Source organism: Amphiprion ocellaris, chromosome 6 (assembly GCF_022539595.1).
Source record: "Amphiprion ocellaris isolate individual 3 ecotype Okinawa chromosome 6, ASM2253959v1, whole genome shotgun sequence".
NCBI lineage: Eukaryota > Metazoa > Chordata > Actinopteri > Pomacentridae > Amphiprion > Amphiprion ocellaris.
The window spans coordinates 12,204,566-12,221,761 of record NC_072771.1 but is presented as its reverse complement, the minus strand read 5'-3'; the positions used below and the strand labels follow the sequence as shown (position 1 = coordinate 12,221,761).

Here is a 17,196-nt window from a genome sequence, read left to right as displayed (position 1 = left end):
GACCAAATAATTTTCCATCCATCACCACATTTGAGAGCTGCCTGGGAAGCCTGTGCTTAAAGGTGTTCCTCACCTGCTTTAGTTCTCCAGGACTCCTCCTCCAGGGCTACCAGCAGAGAAGGGAGGACCAGCTTCACTCCGTGGGCACTCAGGTTCCTCATAACAGCTTTGGCACAGTCGTCTGCAGCCTGGTGTGAAGAGCAAGCAGTGGGTTAAACTTAACATGAGGACCTTACTCATTTTTATACTGAAATTCTAGGATTAAATACATGTTACACTAACCCAGCTATGTTTTAAGGTGCATAGAACAAACACTGGATTTTATAAAAAGGCTTTCAGCAAAACATTACATTTCTTATAAAATGCATTTTACCCTCTAATGAAAGTGAGATATTGGCACAGGAGAGGCAGTGGATGTGGGATATAAGCTGTCCGCATACCTCTCTGACATATTGGTTTCCATCTCCAAAGCAGAGCAAAAGGTGTGGCAGCACATGGACCACGTATGGCTCAAACAGCTTCCCCAACATGTTACACAGCATCTCAAAGGCAAACAGTGCCCCTGCAAGAGGAAAAACAGCTGGTCAGCAGCTTCACATTTTTTGACCACCCTCAAAAATGACTTCCTGTAGCTGAAATTTTGAGTGTGGTCTCTTGTAGGTCACGTAGTCTCACAAACGCAGTATCTCCATTAACAGGTAGATTATTCCTCACTGACCCTCCCTCCGTCTGAAGTTTTTCTTATCCTGGATGGCGTCCGTTAGTGTGGTCATGATGTCCTGCTGTTTGAGTGCCAAGATTCCGAGACCTTTGACCAATCCAGCCAGTCCATACGCTGCTCCCTTTCTCTCTGCATATTTGTCGCTCTCCAGCAGCAGCTGCAGCAGGTTTCTTACAATCCCTGCAGCATCCTCCTTGATGGCAGGGACTAAAGGAGGCAAGCAGCTGGCCACAGACTCCTGGACCTATTTGGGAATGACAGAGAACATAAAATATTGTAGGAAATTGTTCATGTCTGTCCAATCAAAGGGATGAGAGAATAGTAATGTAAATGTCACAACATAGATCTGTACAAACAAGGTTATAACAATAATTCAATCTATCAAACGCTGAGCACTCACAAGGTGACTACGTAGTGGGGAAGCAGGATGAGTTTCTTACCTGCTGTGAAGGTGTAGAGAGTGCAGTGATGAGCTTGGCCACAATGGGTTTTACTTTGGGGTCATTTTTGTCCAGATGTTTGGCCAAGGAGCCCATGAGAATAACCACACTCTGACGAACAGAGTCGTAGCTGGCATCCTGCGGTGCATTCTTCAGAAACTCCTCAAACACTGGCAGCAGAGAGCTGACATTGTCCTGACACAGAAGAGCAGAGGTACATAAGGCACAGGTGCAAGTTAAAAATGACAGCTGGTCGAAAAAAACAAAACAAATAAAGAAGCGAGTAGTACCTTTCCATGTGTGTTGAGTGCTGAGAGGGCAGCATCCAGCATGCAACGCCGCACCTCAGTGTGGCGGTCATTCAGAGCATCAGGAACAAAGAAGAGGAAGAGAGGGGTGACCTGGGATTCATCCAGGTACTGCGACAGCTTGTTCAGAGCTAGAGCAATGCCACACCTGACAAAAAAGTGTGGAAAAAAAAAAGAGTTCAGTGCACAGGAAGGAACACATGCAGCCATATTTTATTTATAAATACACAAAGTTGATGTATCTGGTATTTCCTGCAACAATATTTCAAAACAATATCTGATTTTGAAACAAAACATCGAACGTATTGCCTAGACTATCTGAACTGTATAACGTAGTTAAAAATTACACATTAAAGTAGCAAGATACCTCTCTGAAAAACACCTTCCAGGCTTTTGCTGTCACCAATATTCCAGTTTTTCAGCATCTTACGACTTCTTGTTCAAACTAATCCTGATGTTATGTAGTTAACTCTGCTGAGGCCTACAGAGTAACTTTAGAGACTCCTTCGTGGCAGGTAAAATAAAAGAATGTGATGTATTTAGAATTCTCTCAGACCAAATCTCTCTTACCTGGCCTCCCACTGATCAGGTGGCGCTTCAGAGATAACTCTGCCCAAGGCATCCAGCACAGGGGGTGGCCTCTTTAGAAGAAAAAACATTCTTTGCTTATGAAGCTAAAATTCATGAAGTAGCAGGAATCTATTTAAAACTGAGCACAGTACACAATCTTACATAAAGTTTCTGATGGTAGAGTTCAGTGAGCTGGCCGAGCACTGTGGCAGACTGGTCTCTGTACTGGGACACGGCACTTGACAGAGCATCTGCTGCAGCAGAACGAATAGCCTCCTCGTGGTGAGTGACATCTCCAATCAGCAGGGAGCAGAGCTCAGGGACCAACTCCAGACCCAGAGACTCCCAGAGCCTGAGGAGGAAGGGCAAGACAAGACATCGGTTCATCTGCTGACATAATGATACTATTTTTGTTCTTCAAAGCGCAAAAATTAAAAGAAAAAAAACAAACAAAATAGAACAGTTAAAATTTCAATATTTAAAAAAATGACATGGTTGGACAGTGTCATGGTGACGAGTGAGACTGGGAACATAAATGTGTTCTGAAGAACAACAACAAGAAGCTGGGAACCTGGAATGTGCTGCAGGTAAGGATCTGATCAATGTAAAGAGACACACAAAGGAAAGAGATTTTCAGACACACATATAGTGACCAGTGAGTTTTAGTACTAAGTGAGGACTTAACAAGAGGAAGAAGGGAGTAAGAGATCCCATATTACATACTTTTCAGCCAAAGCTCGTCCCTCCTCCTCAACATCAAACCTGGAAACCCAAAGTCTGCGCAGTAAACTCATTCCGCTCGCCTCTGTGCTGTCTGTAGGAAGGGCAAACTCCATCTCCAACAGCCCCTGAGCACAAATAAGACTGGGTGTTATTATACATGACAGAGCAGGTCATGTATAGTCTATACACATTTTTGTGAGTTTATTAAAATAGTTTTTAGTTCATAAAACCTGTAGAGAAAACGGTCTAAAAAAACACACAAAATGTGCTGAGTTGTCCTGTCTGGAGAACATCTGTTTAATTATCTGTGGGATTGGTCAAGCTTCAAAAAATGTCAAAATTAAACGATGCAAGGCTCACCCTGAGGGCAGCATCCCGAACAGAGAAGCAGGGAGACAGCAGGGCGTCGAGCAGGGCGTCAATCTCTAGCTGCTCTGCTACAGTGCAGCCATCTCCTCCTCCAGCACTGGCAGACAGAGCTGTCAGGCACTGAGATGCCAACACCTGAAACACAGTGTGAAAAGTCTCACATCACAGGGCTAAGCAGCAGATCTGTCATCAGTGTGACTATATGCAGTTGTTTTAGGTGGGGGACAGAAAAACAGAGGGAGAGAGAGAACCAGACTAAAAACTGATTAGGAGGGTGAAAAACCAGCACAACAGTAAAGAAGTCTCAAAGAAATTACTAGGGCTCTATAGTCTCCTGGTTAACGGGTTGTCAATGTGTGGTCACCTGACCAAAATTCTCAATGGTCGGACTAACCGTGGTGTTATTTCTTTATGTCCTTGCAGGATTAATGTGTTATTTTTGGCAATGGGTTGAACTGACCGTCTGTATATTTTCTGAGTCTGTTATTAGAATTTCATAGAACAAAACAGCCAAATATAACGTTATCAGATTTAGATGATTTTAGATGCTACAAATACTGGCTTTGTAAATTCACAATTGATTTACGCTAATAAAGCTAGCATGGAGAGTGCACTCAGTACACATATGTAGACAACGTCCAGATTTTTCTTGCCATGCAACTGATCGATTGGTTGAAGACAAGGCGCAGTTTCAGTCAACCAAGAAGTAAATAGAGAGAAAGGATTTATTTAACATAAGAAAGTAAGGATGATGCATTAACATATGCAAACAGTATTTGTACAAGCATACATAGGCTGCAATTAATCTGCAAATTCACTCAATCAGGCCAACAGCAAAGAAAACCAAATGTCTGTCAACTCTGTAGTTTACCTGGAGCCTCGGCGTGGCTGTTGAAATAACTCTGGTCAGTAGCAGCAGCATGTTGACACGTGGAAGCAGCTCTGGTCCATTCTAAGACAAGAAAACAAACAGTAGATGAAGTAAACTACTAAATAAAAGGGAAGTCATCTCTAATTTCAATGTAATTTCTTCTGGCACCCAAGAGCTGGGCTTAAGAGCCGTCAATCAGATGTGAAAACACAAATGACAGGTGTTTAAATGATTCATGAGAAAACTAATTTTAAGACTACAGAAAGCCCTCCAACTACAACAGCATAAATAATGCATTTTACATCTTTATAGGAAAGTCGCAGACAGAAAATGGAGATGGTTGTCTGTACCTCATCTATGACAAGGTCATCACTGTCTGTGTCGGCCCGAAGCTGGGAGTGTTCGTTGATGACCTGCAATGCTCTGATCATCAAGTTCTCCGTCTCCTCTGTGCTGCCTGAAGACTCCCTGAGTGTTGCGTTGAGAAGAGGAAAGCAGAAGGAAAAAGCAGGAGCCGAGAGTGTGGCCACATCTAAAAAAAAAAAAAAAAGGTAAAAACCACAAAGACAGTGGAGAGCGGTGAGTAAGCCTGCACTGACACCAATATTTTTATCGTAGTGACCTGCATCATTTCTGACTTGAGACTTAAGTTAATTTTCAGTGTCAAGCTATTAACATGTCCTCTTCTGTTCCTTCTGCACAGCAAAAAAAGAAAATCTCACAACATCTTCAGGGTCATATTGCCTCAAAGTTTTCACCCGACATATTGAAGAGATATTAGGTGAACACAGTTTTTTACATATTCTTTATAGTGAGTGATTATATTTGTCCTTGCCTTTACTGTGACTCGTATTTTTTCTGCTTTTATTTGTATTCCATGGATTTTTCTCTCATCAATTGTTGTGGAATTGTGACTGGTATTTGAGATTTGGCTACAATTTTTTGAATGGCTACTTGTAGCTTTCAAACATGTTAGGGCTGCACATTTAATTGAATATAAGCCAGTACCTCCAGGAATTTGCGATGCTGCGATCGCACCAATTCAGGCAAATTCAACCAATCTCCGCAAAATTCTGTGCGACCTTGCAATTTTGTCCAATCACCACAACTTTTCCGGAATATTGACCAGCCTCCCATGAGTTCCAACAATCATAGTAGTCCTCAGCGCAAACACAATGCACGTACATCACCGAATTCACGTCCTTGTTTTTGGTCTGAAGATGCAGACATGTCCCATTCTAATGTCTCTTATTTACCAACAAAAATTACTGCTGAAGACCGTGCAAAACAATTAATTCCCTGATGTTCTTCACCAAAGCGGAGGTAAACTGTTTTGCACCTATGTAAAATTGTGGTGGAATCCAATAAATAAATAAATAAATAAATAATCGATTGATTAACACTTTTTTACCATGAAACATATTAGGAGAATGGCTGAAACAAGCGGACCACAGACCAGACAAATCACCGTCACGGAAGCTGTTGCATTCAGCTCTGTTGGAGCACTGAAAGAATGAAAGTGAGTTACATTAATTACTCCACCAAGGAACGCAGTGGAGTGACGATCGGCGGATGTGAATCATTTCCCTGTTAGCGACATTACTCCAAAACGGACAAACAGATTTGGATGAAATTTTCAGGGATGGTCAGCAATGACACAAGAACCAAGTGATTACATTTCGTCAGCGATGCGGCTTATAGTGTAGATCCACAGCTTTGTTAAGGATTTCCCATTGAGGTAGCAGCACAGCGTCTGATAGCGGCATGGTAACCATGACAACAAGTGAACACTACCTCAGCGGCCTGCTGATGATCACATGATTGGATCCTACTACAAGTCCACCGTTGTGGACTTATCGGAAATGATACAGGGAACAATTGATTAAATCGTGGGGGGGTTTCTGAGTCCCATCAATTTTCCTTAGCACAAGGTCAGGTAATGAACAGTCTTGGTGGAGTACTGCGTTCTCTGAGTGCTTTTCTTGTTAACTGACGTGACAAGCCGTGAATGTGTGTGTGAATACGTGTGTGCAAGGATGTGAAATTAACTTTTTAAGCCACTCACAGATATGTTCAAATATGATACATTCAATAGCAAATGATCATTTTTTGTCTTAAATCTACGAACCACTTCATATTAAACCAGTATCCGGCTGCTGCTAATTTCCCACCATGGTATGCCAGCTTATGGGTAAATGGGTGGGAGCCTTAAAGAACTAATTTCGGAATAAATATTGTCAAATATAATGTTAAAACATGTTCTAAAAGCTGAAAAAAAATGCAACTTTTTAGAAATTGTTACTGTCTCCTGCAATGTCATCGCAACTTTCATCGCAATTTTTTAGAAAAGCTACCACGAATTCAGGCATTTTGGCCGCAACAGTCTCAAAAAACGCCTGTAAAATCCTGGAGGGACTGATAAGCCATACTCAAGATATTAGCTTACAATTAAAAAATTAACATGACTGGTTGTAATGTTGCTGTTTAAAATGCCCATCTCATAGAAACATGTGTAAAATATAATATATACTTTACCACTAGGAGATTCTCAGGTGAAGAAGAACCTTTTTAAAGTTTTAATTCTTTTACTGGCATCTAGGTCACTTCAGTTTCAACCTATTCTTTTCCATGATTCCATTTCATATGCAACTTTCTACCAGGTGTACTTAAGAACAGATAACCCTTTAATTCTATTTTTCTTAAAGTGGGAAAAAACAAACAATGGAAAATATGTCATCATTAGCAAGACATTGGTAAACCATTCAAAAAAAGAGACATAAAATGCATGAAGCAAAACCGTCTTTGCTGCTACAGTTGATATAAACTGTCCAAATCCATAACTGTGCTCACCGCCAGCTTTGCCCTCTCTTTGTGGGACAGTGTGGTTATGCAGCAGCATCACAGTGCGGTGGGCTGCTGTGTCCAGGTCCTCCTGTTCCCAGGCCTTGTCCAAGTCACACTCAGGCTTCAGTAACCGTAAAGTCACATGACCCACAAGTACAGCTGGAAGGGAAACAAAATAGACAGAGATATTGAGTTGAGATGCCAGAACTACAGCTATGTTGGTAAATAAAATACATCAAGAAAAGCCTTGTACCAAGATGTTGCAGGTGTTTGGGCATGAGGCACACGCCGATATCCAAGAAGACCTGCTGGACGCACGGAGCAGCCAGAGGGGAGTGGAGCAGCGGCATTAAGACCTGGAGGACCGCGGGGAGCTCCCTGGTGATTTCAGCTGGTCTCTCTATCAGGATGGCTTCCAGCAAACCCACCACGCTCTGCAGCTCTACATCCAGCTTAAGACAGCAGGAGGTCAACAAAGAGAAATTAAAAACATCCCATATCACGCACTCCATTTTAAAGAATTGATTTTGTGGACTTGGTTTTATACCCCTTGAAGTCTTTTGCGAATAGCAGATTCCTTCTCCAGCTGGATTTGCATCATTTCCTTTTGTTTGCTGGTCAGCTGCACCTCATCTTTGATGCCTTTTTTCTTCTTCATCTCCTGTGAGATTAAATAGAAGGCAAAATATATTAAAATGTATTCTAGACATTAAAACCACTAAAAAAACAATTATTCTGACAACTTCAATCTACCTCCTGTAGCTCCAGTTCAATGATTTGTTCCTTGTAGGAGTAGGCCTTGTTCTCTCTCTTCATGTTTACTTTCTTGGTGTTTTCTTTCTGGGCACTGCAGCAAGTTTACAGGAGAGAAACAGAAGTAAATAAATGACAAACGGACAACAGAAAGTTCTGGAGATTGCTGCTGAGTTTGGAGGTCCACACAGGTAAAAGTAGCAATAGGTTACCTCTGGATGATGCTGTTGTCATACAGTTGTCCCTCGGGTGTCAGCATGATAGCGTACTCCTCCCTAGTGACCTGAAGCATAGCAGGTCGGGAAAGCCCTTCGATGACATGACTGATCACCCGTGGTAACAGCTTGTTGGGGGAAAGGCCAGAGAGGGCACCGACTGCATTCTTTACCGCCTGAGGAGGAACAAGTCATCACTAAATATTCAGAGCTGTTTTCAGACACTGAATATGTAACACTGGTGCTGCTTGTGCGTTGCTTGTTCTGATCAACTGTAACATTTGTTTCATTCAGTTGGGTAAGAGTTGACGGAATAAAGAGTGAGACACCTGGTATGATTGTAATATTGCGACTAAATTCAAATTTTTTTTTAAACCCTTTTGCACATTTAAAGTATTTTTATACTGACCTAATATAAAAAAGCAAAATCAGTTCATTTGCAGTTTTTCATCAAAAAACGTATTTTCTTTTAGTGTAAGACAGATGCATTTAATTTCTCTCTTGGCATATTTAACCATGTTTTGTTGTAGTCTTTTAGTTATTATGTTGGTACTTAATTCAAAGAGCTAGCATGTTGCAGTGCAGAAATGCAATTTGTGTATCTAAGTTTATTCAGACATGGGACCAGTTTTTAAAAGTGCTAACTCATTTTTACATCTGGCAGGTACATCAAGCTAGATGTTTTGTTTTATTTAAGGGGGGACACTGCAGGTAAAGAGGGCAACATTTTTGAATAATAGATATCAGCACAAGACTTCTCCAGTTGGTTACTTATATTAAGGCAGTTATTTTTTGCATGACAACATTTTTGAATATTGGTAATGCCTAAATAACCATGTGTTTATGTGCATTAATGTCCAGTAGATCGTATTTTAGACATTTGCCTTCTCTTCATTTGACAGAGGACATGTTATGAATGAAAAATCTCAAAAGTGGCTAGTGCATGAGAAAAATATTCTTGCCTGTAGTGTCTCACTAGAAGCCTAATTTGTTTCTACTAATTTTCTATAAATAGCCACAGATTCTTTAGGGGTGTCAACAAAGTACATAGTGTGAATATTCTGTAACTACAAAAAATGAGGCTGTGTGTTATTTTCAGACCTGATTGTCAGCATTGACCTCCAGCAGATGTGGCAAAATCACCTCCAGATTCTTTTCTATGAATTCTTCAGCTTTTATGTTCATGGAGGAGAGCAGAATAGGCCAGAGGCCTGAGCGAGCTTCAACTGAAAAAGATACTAATGGAGTGAGTAAAATATCAAACATTATACAATACAAGCAACACACTATTCCAACAAACCCCAGGGTTAATACAACTATTAAAACCCTGGACTCATGTGTTTTCCTACCTATAGATGGATGATGAGTGACTATGAGGGTCTCCATGGCCAAATTCTCAGCTTCCACAGGATCGCCCCACTGACTGGCAGAGGAGCAAACAACACACAGTGCATCCAGCAGGACACGAGGGTGAGCGTAGCTACGACCGATTTCAGTCAGCTCTCCTGACTCTGACACCAGGACGTCCTGGGGTAAGACCTGACAGTTTTCAGACAAACAGAGAAAGCAATGAACTCATTCTTTCATTCTGAAAATGTATCATCTGCAGTTACTTGCAAAAGAAACTAAGAGAAACTTAGCAACTGGCCCTCAAGACTGGATATGCACTAAACACTACAAAGTACAATATGCTACAGTGTTTCAGTAGATGTAGAGGGCCTGAACTGAAAAAGCAGTCAGTACTTTGTGTTTGTTGATAACCACACGGAGTTCTCCCAGAAGGCCGTGGGCAAGACTGGATCCTCCCAGGGAGGAGAGCAGCTTCCTGATCATCTGCTGTGCTCTCTTTCTCACCCGCCAGCTCCGAGACAACAGAACTGCAACCGTGGCGTGATGATATATCCTACAGAGTGAAAAATGGAACAGTCATTAAATCACATCTGATAATTAGAAGAATCTGTAATAAATACGCAAACTGTGTGCTTCCTGCACAAAAAGTACACTAGAGGCTTTTAAGTTGAAACTTTAGCCCTCAGCAGTGCACATGTGTAACTACCCAGTAAACATTACAGTTCTCCCTTCATTTCAATTTTCTTGTGTTCTCTCCTAGGACAGAACCTTCTATTCACAAATATACAGGATATTAGAAATCTACAATATATAAAATAAATCCACAATATACAATAGACCAATAGTAGAAATCACAACATATACAGTTGATACACTGATTTTAGCTCTATCACACAGCAAACATTTAAACATACAGTACAGAAGTTTCAAATCACACAATAATCAATGTATTGTATTTATATTGAATATAAGGACATTTTCACCAGCATTGTTATTTCATGTATTCCAGCTTATTTATACAATGAACACAATGCTTCAGGTATTAGCTACAGGACCATTTACAAATATGACAACCTGACGTCATGATCTGACCAATAGATTGAGAAAAGTATAATGGTGTCAAAACTGTCACTCCTATTATACGCCCTATAGGCCTGGAAAAATGACCAACGCTCAGAGCATAAAAGACGATGCACAGCTCCGTATCTTCAGTTTTTCTCGGGGTGTTATCACTGCTAAGAATTACTCCTGGATTATTGTTGACAAATAAATCCTGCTGTCCTCCGAATGCTGACTTCTCTTGGTGATTTTTTTTGATCTTCAAAGAAACTTTTTAGACGTTTGAACACGGTCAAGTCATAGACTCTGGCCTTGATTTATAACTTAGTTTACACTTTATCAGCAGAAGATTCCGAACAAACATTAATATTTGTAGAATGTTTTTCCGAAGAAGCAATTCATGATAGCTCATCTGCTACTGTGAGGTAGTAAGTACACAGAGACCTAAGTTTACATTAAATTATAAGTGACAGTAAGATATTCTAGTGTTGAGCAGTTTATTGGAGATGAGCAGCTGCTGGTGTGCAAAGTGTTTAACTTGAAAATATGTGTGCTAAGATACACTATATTACCAAGAGTATTCGCTCACCCATCCAGATAATCAGAATCAGGTGTTCCAATCACTTCCATGGCCACAGGTGTATAAAATCAAGCACCTAGGCATGCAGACTGCTTTTACAAACATTTGTGAAAGAATGGGTCGCTCTCAGGAGCTCAGTGAATTCCAGCGTGGAACTGTGATAGGATGCCACCTGTGCAACAAATCCAGTCGTGACATTTCCTCACTCATAAATATTCCATAGTCAACTGTCAGCTGTATTATAAGAAAGTGGAAATGTGTGGGAACGACAGCAACTCAGCCACCAAGTGGTAGGCCATGTAAACTGACGGAGCGGGGTCAGTGGATGCTGAGGAGCAGAGTGCGAAGAGGTCGCCAACTTTCTGCAGATTCAATCACTACAGACTTTCAATCGTCATGTGGCCTTCAGATTATCTCAAGAACACTGCTTCAGCAGAGAGCTTCATGGAATGGGTTTCCATGGCCGAGCAGCTGCATCCAAGCCATACATCACCAAGTGCAATGCAAAGCGTGGGATGCAGTGGTGTAAAGCACGCCGCCACTGGACTCTAGAGCAGTGGACACGCCTTCTCTGGAGTGATGAATCACGCTTCTCCATCTGGCAATCTGATGGATGACTGCTCCCAACTTTGTGGGAACAGTTTGGAGCTGGCCCCTTCCTCTTCCAACATGACTGTGCACCAGTGCACAAAGCAAGGTCCATAAAGACATGGATGACAGAGTCTGGTGTGGATGAACTTGACTGGCCTGCACAGAGTCCTGACCTCAATCTGCTAGAACACCTTTGGGATGAATTAGAGCGGAGACTGAGAGCCAGGCCTTCTGGTCCAACATCAGTGTGTGACCTCACAAATGCGCTTCTGGAATAATGGTCAAAAATTCCCATAAACACACTCTTAAACCTTGTGGACAGCCTTCCCAGAAGAGTTGAAGCTGTTATAGCTGCAAAGGGTGGACCGACGTCATACTGAACCCTATGAATTACGAATGGGATGTCACTTACATTCATATGCGAGTCAAGGCAGGTGAGCGAATACTTCTGGCAATATAATGTATGTTCAGAGCCAAGAGTTCTATATAGGTTTTCTGTGTAGATTCACAGAAAAATACACTCACTGTGATTTGCTGGTAGTAAGCCGGTGCGCATGGTCCAAAAACAGCCGTTCACAGAGCTGCAGCACAGTGAGCAGAGCTATAGACAGAATGCAACAGAAACAAGCCATCATTTCCTGTCTTGACATTTTAAACCACTCATGTGCATTTAAATTACAACAATCCTGAATATTTGAAGTGGTCTTACTTTCGTCACTGCCCTGAGAGAGGAACTTCTCTGTAGTGAACAGTGGTTTCTTTTCATCTAAGATCAGGCTCCAAAAGCTGGTGAATTTTGTCTCTGCAGAAGGAAAAACAGAAAGCCCTATAAATTCCTATTTTTTAACATTTTTCTCACAATAAGTGAGAACAAGACATTACTGCAATGAAAGCCTCACCTGTTTGTGTCTCCAACATAGCCAGTCGACTCAAAAGAACAGAAGCCGCCACACCTTCAGCAAGCAAAGCATGTTGGGAGTTCTGTGCTGCAGCCTTCTCAAGTGTTTGGAGGAGAAGGGGCATGAGGTCTGAGGCTTGGGCCAGAGTGTCACCTAAGCAAAAGGGTAATGAAAGGTGAAAGGTTTAAATTCAAGTAAAGGATCTCCACATCTGACAATGAAGCGTAATGTTCTGTCTGCTGGACTGACCTTTGAAGGTTCCCAGCATGGCCTGAAGGTAGGCGTGTCGAACCAGAGAGGTGGAGGTCTTGAGGGTGAAAGCTTTCTTCAACCAGTCCAGCAGAGCAGTGGGAACCTCCACTGTGAGGCGACTGCTCCACTGAGAGAGCACAGACACTGCATGCACCAAGGTGCCCTCATGAACTAAAGAAAATCAAGAAAGGTTGGCAGAGTTAGAGACAGAAATATTACACTGTGGAGTTTCTACTACCAAAGCACACACTTTTGGGATCACAAAGACAGTTGTGAGTAAGTAATAGATCGGTAAAAGATTCTGACATTTGGGAGAGGAATTAAAAACAGAGCAGTGATACCTTCTTGTTGTAGATAAGGAATGAACATCACAGCAACAGCAGAGCTCAGAGTCTGGCTGGAAGTTCCTGACATGGCATGATGGCTGCAGCTGGCAACACCTACAACAATTGTAAAAACTGCTTAAAATTCTGTCTTGCTGACAGATAGGTGAAAAATTGTGAGGTGTTTAAATGCCTCTTACCTGACAACACACTCATCTTTTGGGCAACAATTGTGAGCTTTCCCTCAGACCCTGCAACAAGATTTATGCTTCAGGTCAGCAAAACTTAAGATTAAGACAACATTCCAGTCTAATGGGGAAATCATTTGTTCACCTCCAAGGATCTTGAAGAGGTGTGTGACAACATCTTGCACAGCAGTGGGATCACTGCACTGCTGGGCCAGATTCTGCATGGCCTGCACCGCTTCCTCCATGAGCTGGGCATTATTAGCTTTCAGCTGGCCTGAAACACAAACCATACCACTAATTAAGTCCACATGATTATACTAAATAGAGTTGTCTTTTATTCTATATTTCCCCTGTGACAAAGAATACTGTCTTGACCAAGATTGTTTCATAAACGAGGGACATCACCCACTGGTTTATGGAGTACCATTCTGAAGCAATGAGTTTTGGAATTTGGTCATTGCCATCTAGGTTTTTTAAATACAGCTATGACGAGTGAGGAATGACTTTAAATGAGAACTAGGAGGAAAGTATGCATGTCCATAAGGCAGAAATTTGTCAATCACAATGTAGCCATGCTCCAAAGCATACCCTATTTATTGTTACTTTTACTCTAAATGGGACCAAAATCTGCCAAATTAACATCAAGCTCTATTAAAGGAGACTTGAAACTAGTGATTGAAATCATAAACATGTTAGGAAAATGTTTATTACAAATCAAGTGAGAAGTACAGTCATTTTCTCATACACTGCCATACAATCACACTTATCTTTTTCAACCAGAGGAGTTGCCCCCCAGTCGGCAGGTTTAAGGCACCTCTGCATTGACTTCACTGTTCAGACAGATATGTCCCTTATATACAGTGTATCATTGTGACAGGTGAGTGTATACTTTTAAATATGCTGCATACAGCTAAATCAACAGATTTGAGTTCTTACTTGCTATGGCCTTTCCGATATCCACGGCATACTGACTGAGGTCGAGGGTTACAGCTGACAGCAGGCAGGAAACAGCTGAAAAGAGATCAAACAGTATTTTATTTGACTGCAAGAGCCTTTAACAGGTAAGGATTAAACACGATCATCTTAACATAAAAGTGCCTCACTCTGCATAGCGTTCTCTGGGCTGCGTAGCATTGTTTTCTGCAGGGCAGGAAGCAGCAGTTCCTTGAACTCAGAGTGGGACACATGGCGCAGTAGGGAGCTGCTTTTGTCCAAAATGTGCTGTTGTGGTTTTGTCTTGCTCATGAGGACTGATTTTATGTACAGGCCCAACAGTGCACTCTGAAAAACAAGAGACAGCAAGTTGCTCACTCTCTAAAAAGAGCTGAATGCAGAGCAAGTTACAACAACATCATCAGGGTAAAAATCCAAACAGAACTACCATTTAAAAAAAAAAAAAAAAAACCCCATACCTTATGCTTCTCTATTGTAGCTTTGTCTTTCTGAGCAGTGCAGAAGTCTAAACACACCCCCAGCATGACCAGAGTTGTAGAGCTCTGGTCCAGAGTCAGCAGAGTACTGATGTATTGATCAACCAGCCCAGGGCTCTGGTAAAGACAGACAAAATGTCAGACCTATCCTTCATTTCTGTGTGTTTTACAGTTATTTTCGTGCCACAGACTAGTTAAATATTTTTTCAATTATCAATATTCTTTGTTTTTTTTGGTAGAAATTCCCCATAAAACAACTTAAAAATGAGCTTGGATGCAGCCGCCTCTCTGAGGCTGAACCTTATCAGGTGAGATTATCCTCTCCAACAAGATCAACATGTGTCTTTTACCATCAGTGTGTTTGACACTCACCTCCTCCCAGAGGTGACACAGTTTCTTAAGGCTTGACTTCTGAGCCCTGTTCTGAGCTCCACCCACCACCTCAGCCATAAGAAGGCTCTGAACCTCCACCTGACAGAGCGCACAACAGCTCACAGGTTAAACCAACATCCAAAACAAAACAGTGATCCTAGTCAGATGCTGATAAATCCTGTACCACATATTTGTGAACTCCATGAGGCATTTCAGTTTGCAACCAACTCACAAACCAACATTTAGTGTCTCAGTAAGAACTGTACAACTGACTGTAAACTATCAGAGTGACAAACATAGCTTGTACAAGATTTCAGTTCAAAAAGGTTTTCTAAATGCACTTTCACTGACCATTTTCTTCCAGATGGTTCCTTCTCTTTTCTCTGGGGCAGAAAACACACTGGGGACTAAAAGGCAGGTCCAAGACAAGCCAATGAAGGCAGCAGAGCCCGTGCTTTTACTGCAAATATGAGGAAATTACAAGAGGCAAGAAACAACCAGAATAATATGCAACCACACATTTGTTTTTAATGTTTTAACCTGTGTTTTTATCTAAATAATAAATGCATTTTTTAACTTCTTGCTGATTTAAATGATTCTGTTTCTCATGACAAAATAGCATTTAATTTGAGATGTCTAACGCAGTCGGTTGTATGATGTAGCATCCATTCTCTTCTGTAATTCCATAAATGCAGAAACTGATATAACGGCACCTCAGAAAACTTGACAGATAAAAGCCTACGAAAAAAAACGCAGATCAGTACCTGGGCTCTCCATTTTTGCTGATGACTCCACAGTTCAGCAGGCAGTGGAGGAGGTTGGTTACCAGGATGTCAGGCTGATTCTCAGCCAACTGGCCAATGACAGAGAGCAGCTCTCTGCGTGATGCAGCATCCCTGACAGACACAGACATGCATGTAAAAACAAAGGATACAAACAATGAAAGCAAAAACAATGTGAAAAAATATTACTGTTTGTTTGGTATGTTTTCCAAGTGACTACATGAACGGACCGATATCTGTGTGGAGTGAGACAGAAGAGCTTGCATAGTCCTTTGATGACAGGCTCTGGCAACTCTAAAAGAAAAAGTTTTTGAAGTCATTATTGATGACTGAAGTAAATACTTCAACCTAACATATTACAGTGGAGAAAACCACAAAAACCCTCACCTTTGCCCTTTATACATTGTTTTAGGTCTCCGAATATCTCCTTGCGCTCTTTCACACTGGCTGTAGTCACTCTCACAGCAAATTTCTTCAGTATATCTGAAACCTGTAAGAACAGTCACATTTAGAATGAGGGCTGTCTTATCAGTTCAGCTAAGCAAATAACTGCAGGGAAGTCGTCATTTTTATAATCTAGAAGTAAAATATGTTGAGTTTATGATCATGTGTGAGAGAAGGCTTATCAATATATGGATATAGTAACAAAGTAAAAAAAAACAAAAAACTTGGATTTTGCCTCAGGGGGACATTAAGACAAGGCTGTAATCAAAGATAAATGAATTCCGTATAAAATGCTTTTAACTCCATAAAAGTAAATAACAAAACAGTAAATGGGATTCAACAGTGACAGCACTGCTTCTGAATCAACTGGTGTTGGACAACGAAATTTTCAGAAGAGGCACTGCTATCATTGTCACCACCTAGCTGGCATACTGTGTTTTATTACACTGAGAAAGTCTTAATGATATAATAGCTCTCTACTTGAGGAGGGCGTGGCTTAGTTCGCTCATCATCACATTACTTGCTTATCTGTGTAACTATCTGAGATTCAGACCAAATAAACTCGGAGACAGTAAGTTAAAGTCTCTGAAGAGTTAGTAAATAAGACGGTGAGTTAACGTTAATGTGTTCCTCCTGTGTGTACAGAGCAGTGCTGGATCAGTGAGAGCCGGTTACCGTCAGCTGCCACAGCTCGGTCTCATCCAGGCACACTGAGGCTACGTAGCACTGAGCTAACAGCCTGCTAACCCGCTGCTGCTGCTTCCTGCCGCAGTTTTTCGTCGAAGACCAAAACACATCGATATATTTACAAAAGCGGTGCTCAAGATACCGCGAATTTGGCTCCTACGCTACTTATTTACCATTCTCAGAGTGGACCGCACAGTTATAAACCCAGTCACACAAACCTGCGTGTCCGCTGCCATCTTGCCGGTCTCGCTGCAGGAAGGACTTGTACACGTCACTACCGGGTCATAGCACCTACGTGCTACCGCTTTACCTTTCTGCATAAATAGGTTCAACAGGAGTTTAATAAAGAGGGTCAGTTGTCTACTTATAATGAATTTTTGTTAGAATATGAAAATCCCGTACTCCCAAGAGAATTTGCCATTGTT

At 41.5% G+C, this 17,196-nt stretch overlaps 1 protein-coding gene across 1 annotated transcript in view; it reads right to left on the bottom strand.

The window, feature by feature from the left end:
* Nucleotides 1-17,044, bottom strand: part of gcn1 (GCN1 activator of EIF2AK4) — a 36,185-nt gene extending 19,141 nt beyond the window's left edge. The window contains exons 1-35 of the mRNA XM_023268100.3: nucleotides 16,990-17,044; nucleotides 16,028-16,130; nucleotides 15,871-15,934; nucleotides 15,623-15,754; nucleotides 15,210-15,318; nucleotides 14,859-14,957; nucleotides 14,469-14,603; nucleotides 14,160-14,337; nucleotides 13,993-14,067; nucleotides 13,202-13,330; nucleotides 13,069-13,119; nucleotides 12,887-12,985; nucleotides 12,543-12,716; nucleotides 12,294-12,446; nucleotides 12,104-12,196; nucleotides 11,920-11,995; nucleotides 9,558-9,717; nucleotides 9,164-9,353; nucleotides 8,916-9,040; nucleotides 7,812-7,990; nucleotides 7,600-7,693; nucleotides 7,394-7,507; nucleotides 7,100-7,298; nucleotides 6,853-7,005; nucleotides 4,353-4,534; nucleotides 4,003-4,083; nucleotides 3,123-3,266; nucleotides 2,763-2,887; nucleotides 2,202-2,391; nucleotides 2,040-2,110; nucleotides 1,452-1,617; nucleotides 1,162-1,356; nucleotides 719-965; nucleotides 441-562; nucleotides 74-188 (exon numbers count right to left, since the gene is read on the bottom strand). Coding sequence (XP_023123868.2) covers nucleotides 74-188; nucleotides 441-562; nucleotides 719-965; nucleotides 1,162-1,356; nucleotides 1,452-1,617; nucleotides 2,040-2,110; nucleotides 2,202-2,391; nucleotides 2,763-2,887; nucleotides 3,123-3,266; nucleotides 4,003-4,083; nucleotides 4,353-4,534; nucleotides 6,853-7,005; nucleotides 7,100-7,298; nucleotides 7,394-7,507; nucleotides 7,600-7,693; nucleotides 7,812-7,990; nucleotides 8,916-9,040; nucleotides 9,164-9,353; nucleotides 9,558-9,717; nucleotides 11,920-11,995; nucleotides 12,104-12,196; nucleotides 12,294-12,446; nucleotides 12,543-12,716; nucleotides 12,887-12,985; nucleotides 13,069-13,119; nucleotides 13,202-13,330; nucleotides 13,993-14,067; nucleotides 14,160-14,337; nucleotides 14,469-14,603; nucleotides 14,859-14,957; nucleotides 15,210-15,318; nucleotides 15,623-15,754; nucleotides 15,871-15,934; nucleotides 16,028-16,130; nucleotides 16,990-17,007 — 4,540 coding nt within the window. The 5' untranslated portion in view covers nucleotides 17,008-17,044. The remainder of the gene's footprint in view (nucleotides 1-73; nucleotides 189-440; nucleotides 563-718; nucleotides 966-1,161; nucleotides 1,357-1,451; nucleotides 1,618-2,039; nucleotides 2,111-2,201; nucleotides 2,392-2,762; nucleotides 2,888-3,122; nucleotides 3,267-4,002; nucleotides 4,084-4,352; nucleotides 4,535-6,852; nucleotides 7,006-7,099; nucleotides 7,299-7,393; nucleotides 7,508-7,599; nucleotides 7,694-7,811; nucleotides 7,991-8,915; nucleotides 9,041-9,163; nucleotides 9,354-9,557; nucleotides 9,718-11,919; nucleotides 11,996-12,103; nucleotides 12,197-12,293; nucleotides 12,447-12,542; nucleotides 12,717-12,886; nucleotides 12,986-13,068; nucleotides 13,120-13,201; nucleotides 13,331-13,992; nucleotides 14,068-14,159; nucleotides 14,338-14,468; nucleotides 14,604-14,858; nucleotides 14,958-15,209; nucleotides 15,319-15,622; nucleotides 15,755-15,870; nucleotides 15,935-16,027; nucleotides 16,131-16,989) is intronic.
* Between the last annotated feature and the right edge of the window lie 152 nt (nucleotides 17,045-17,196).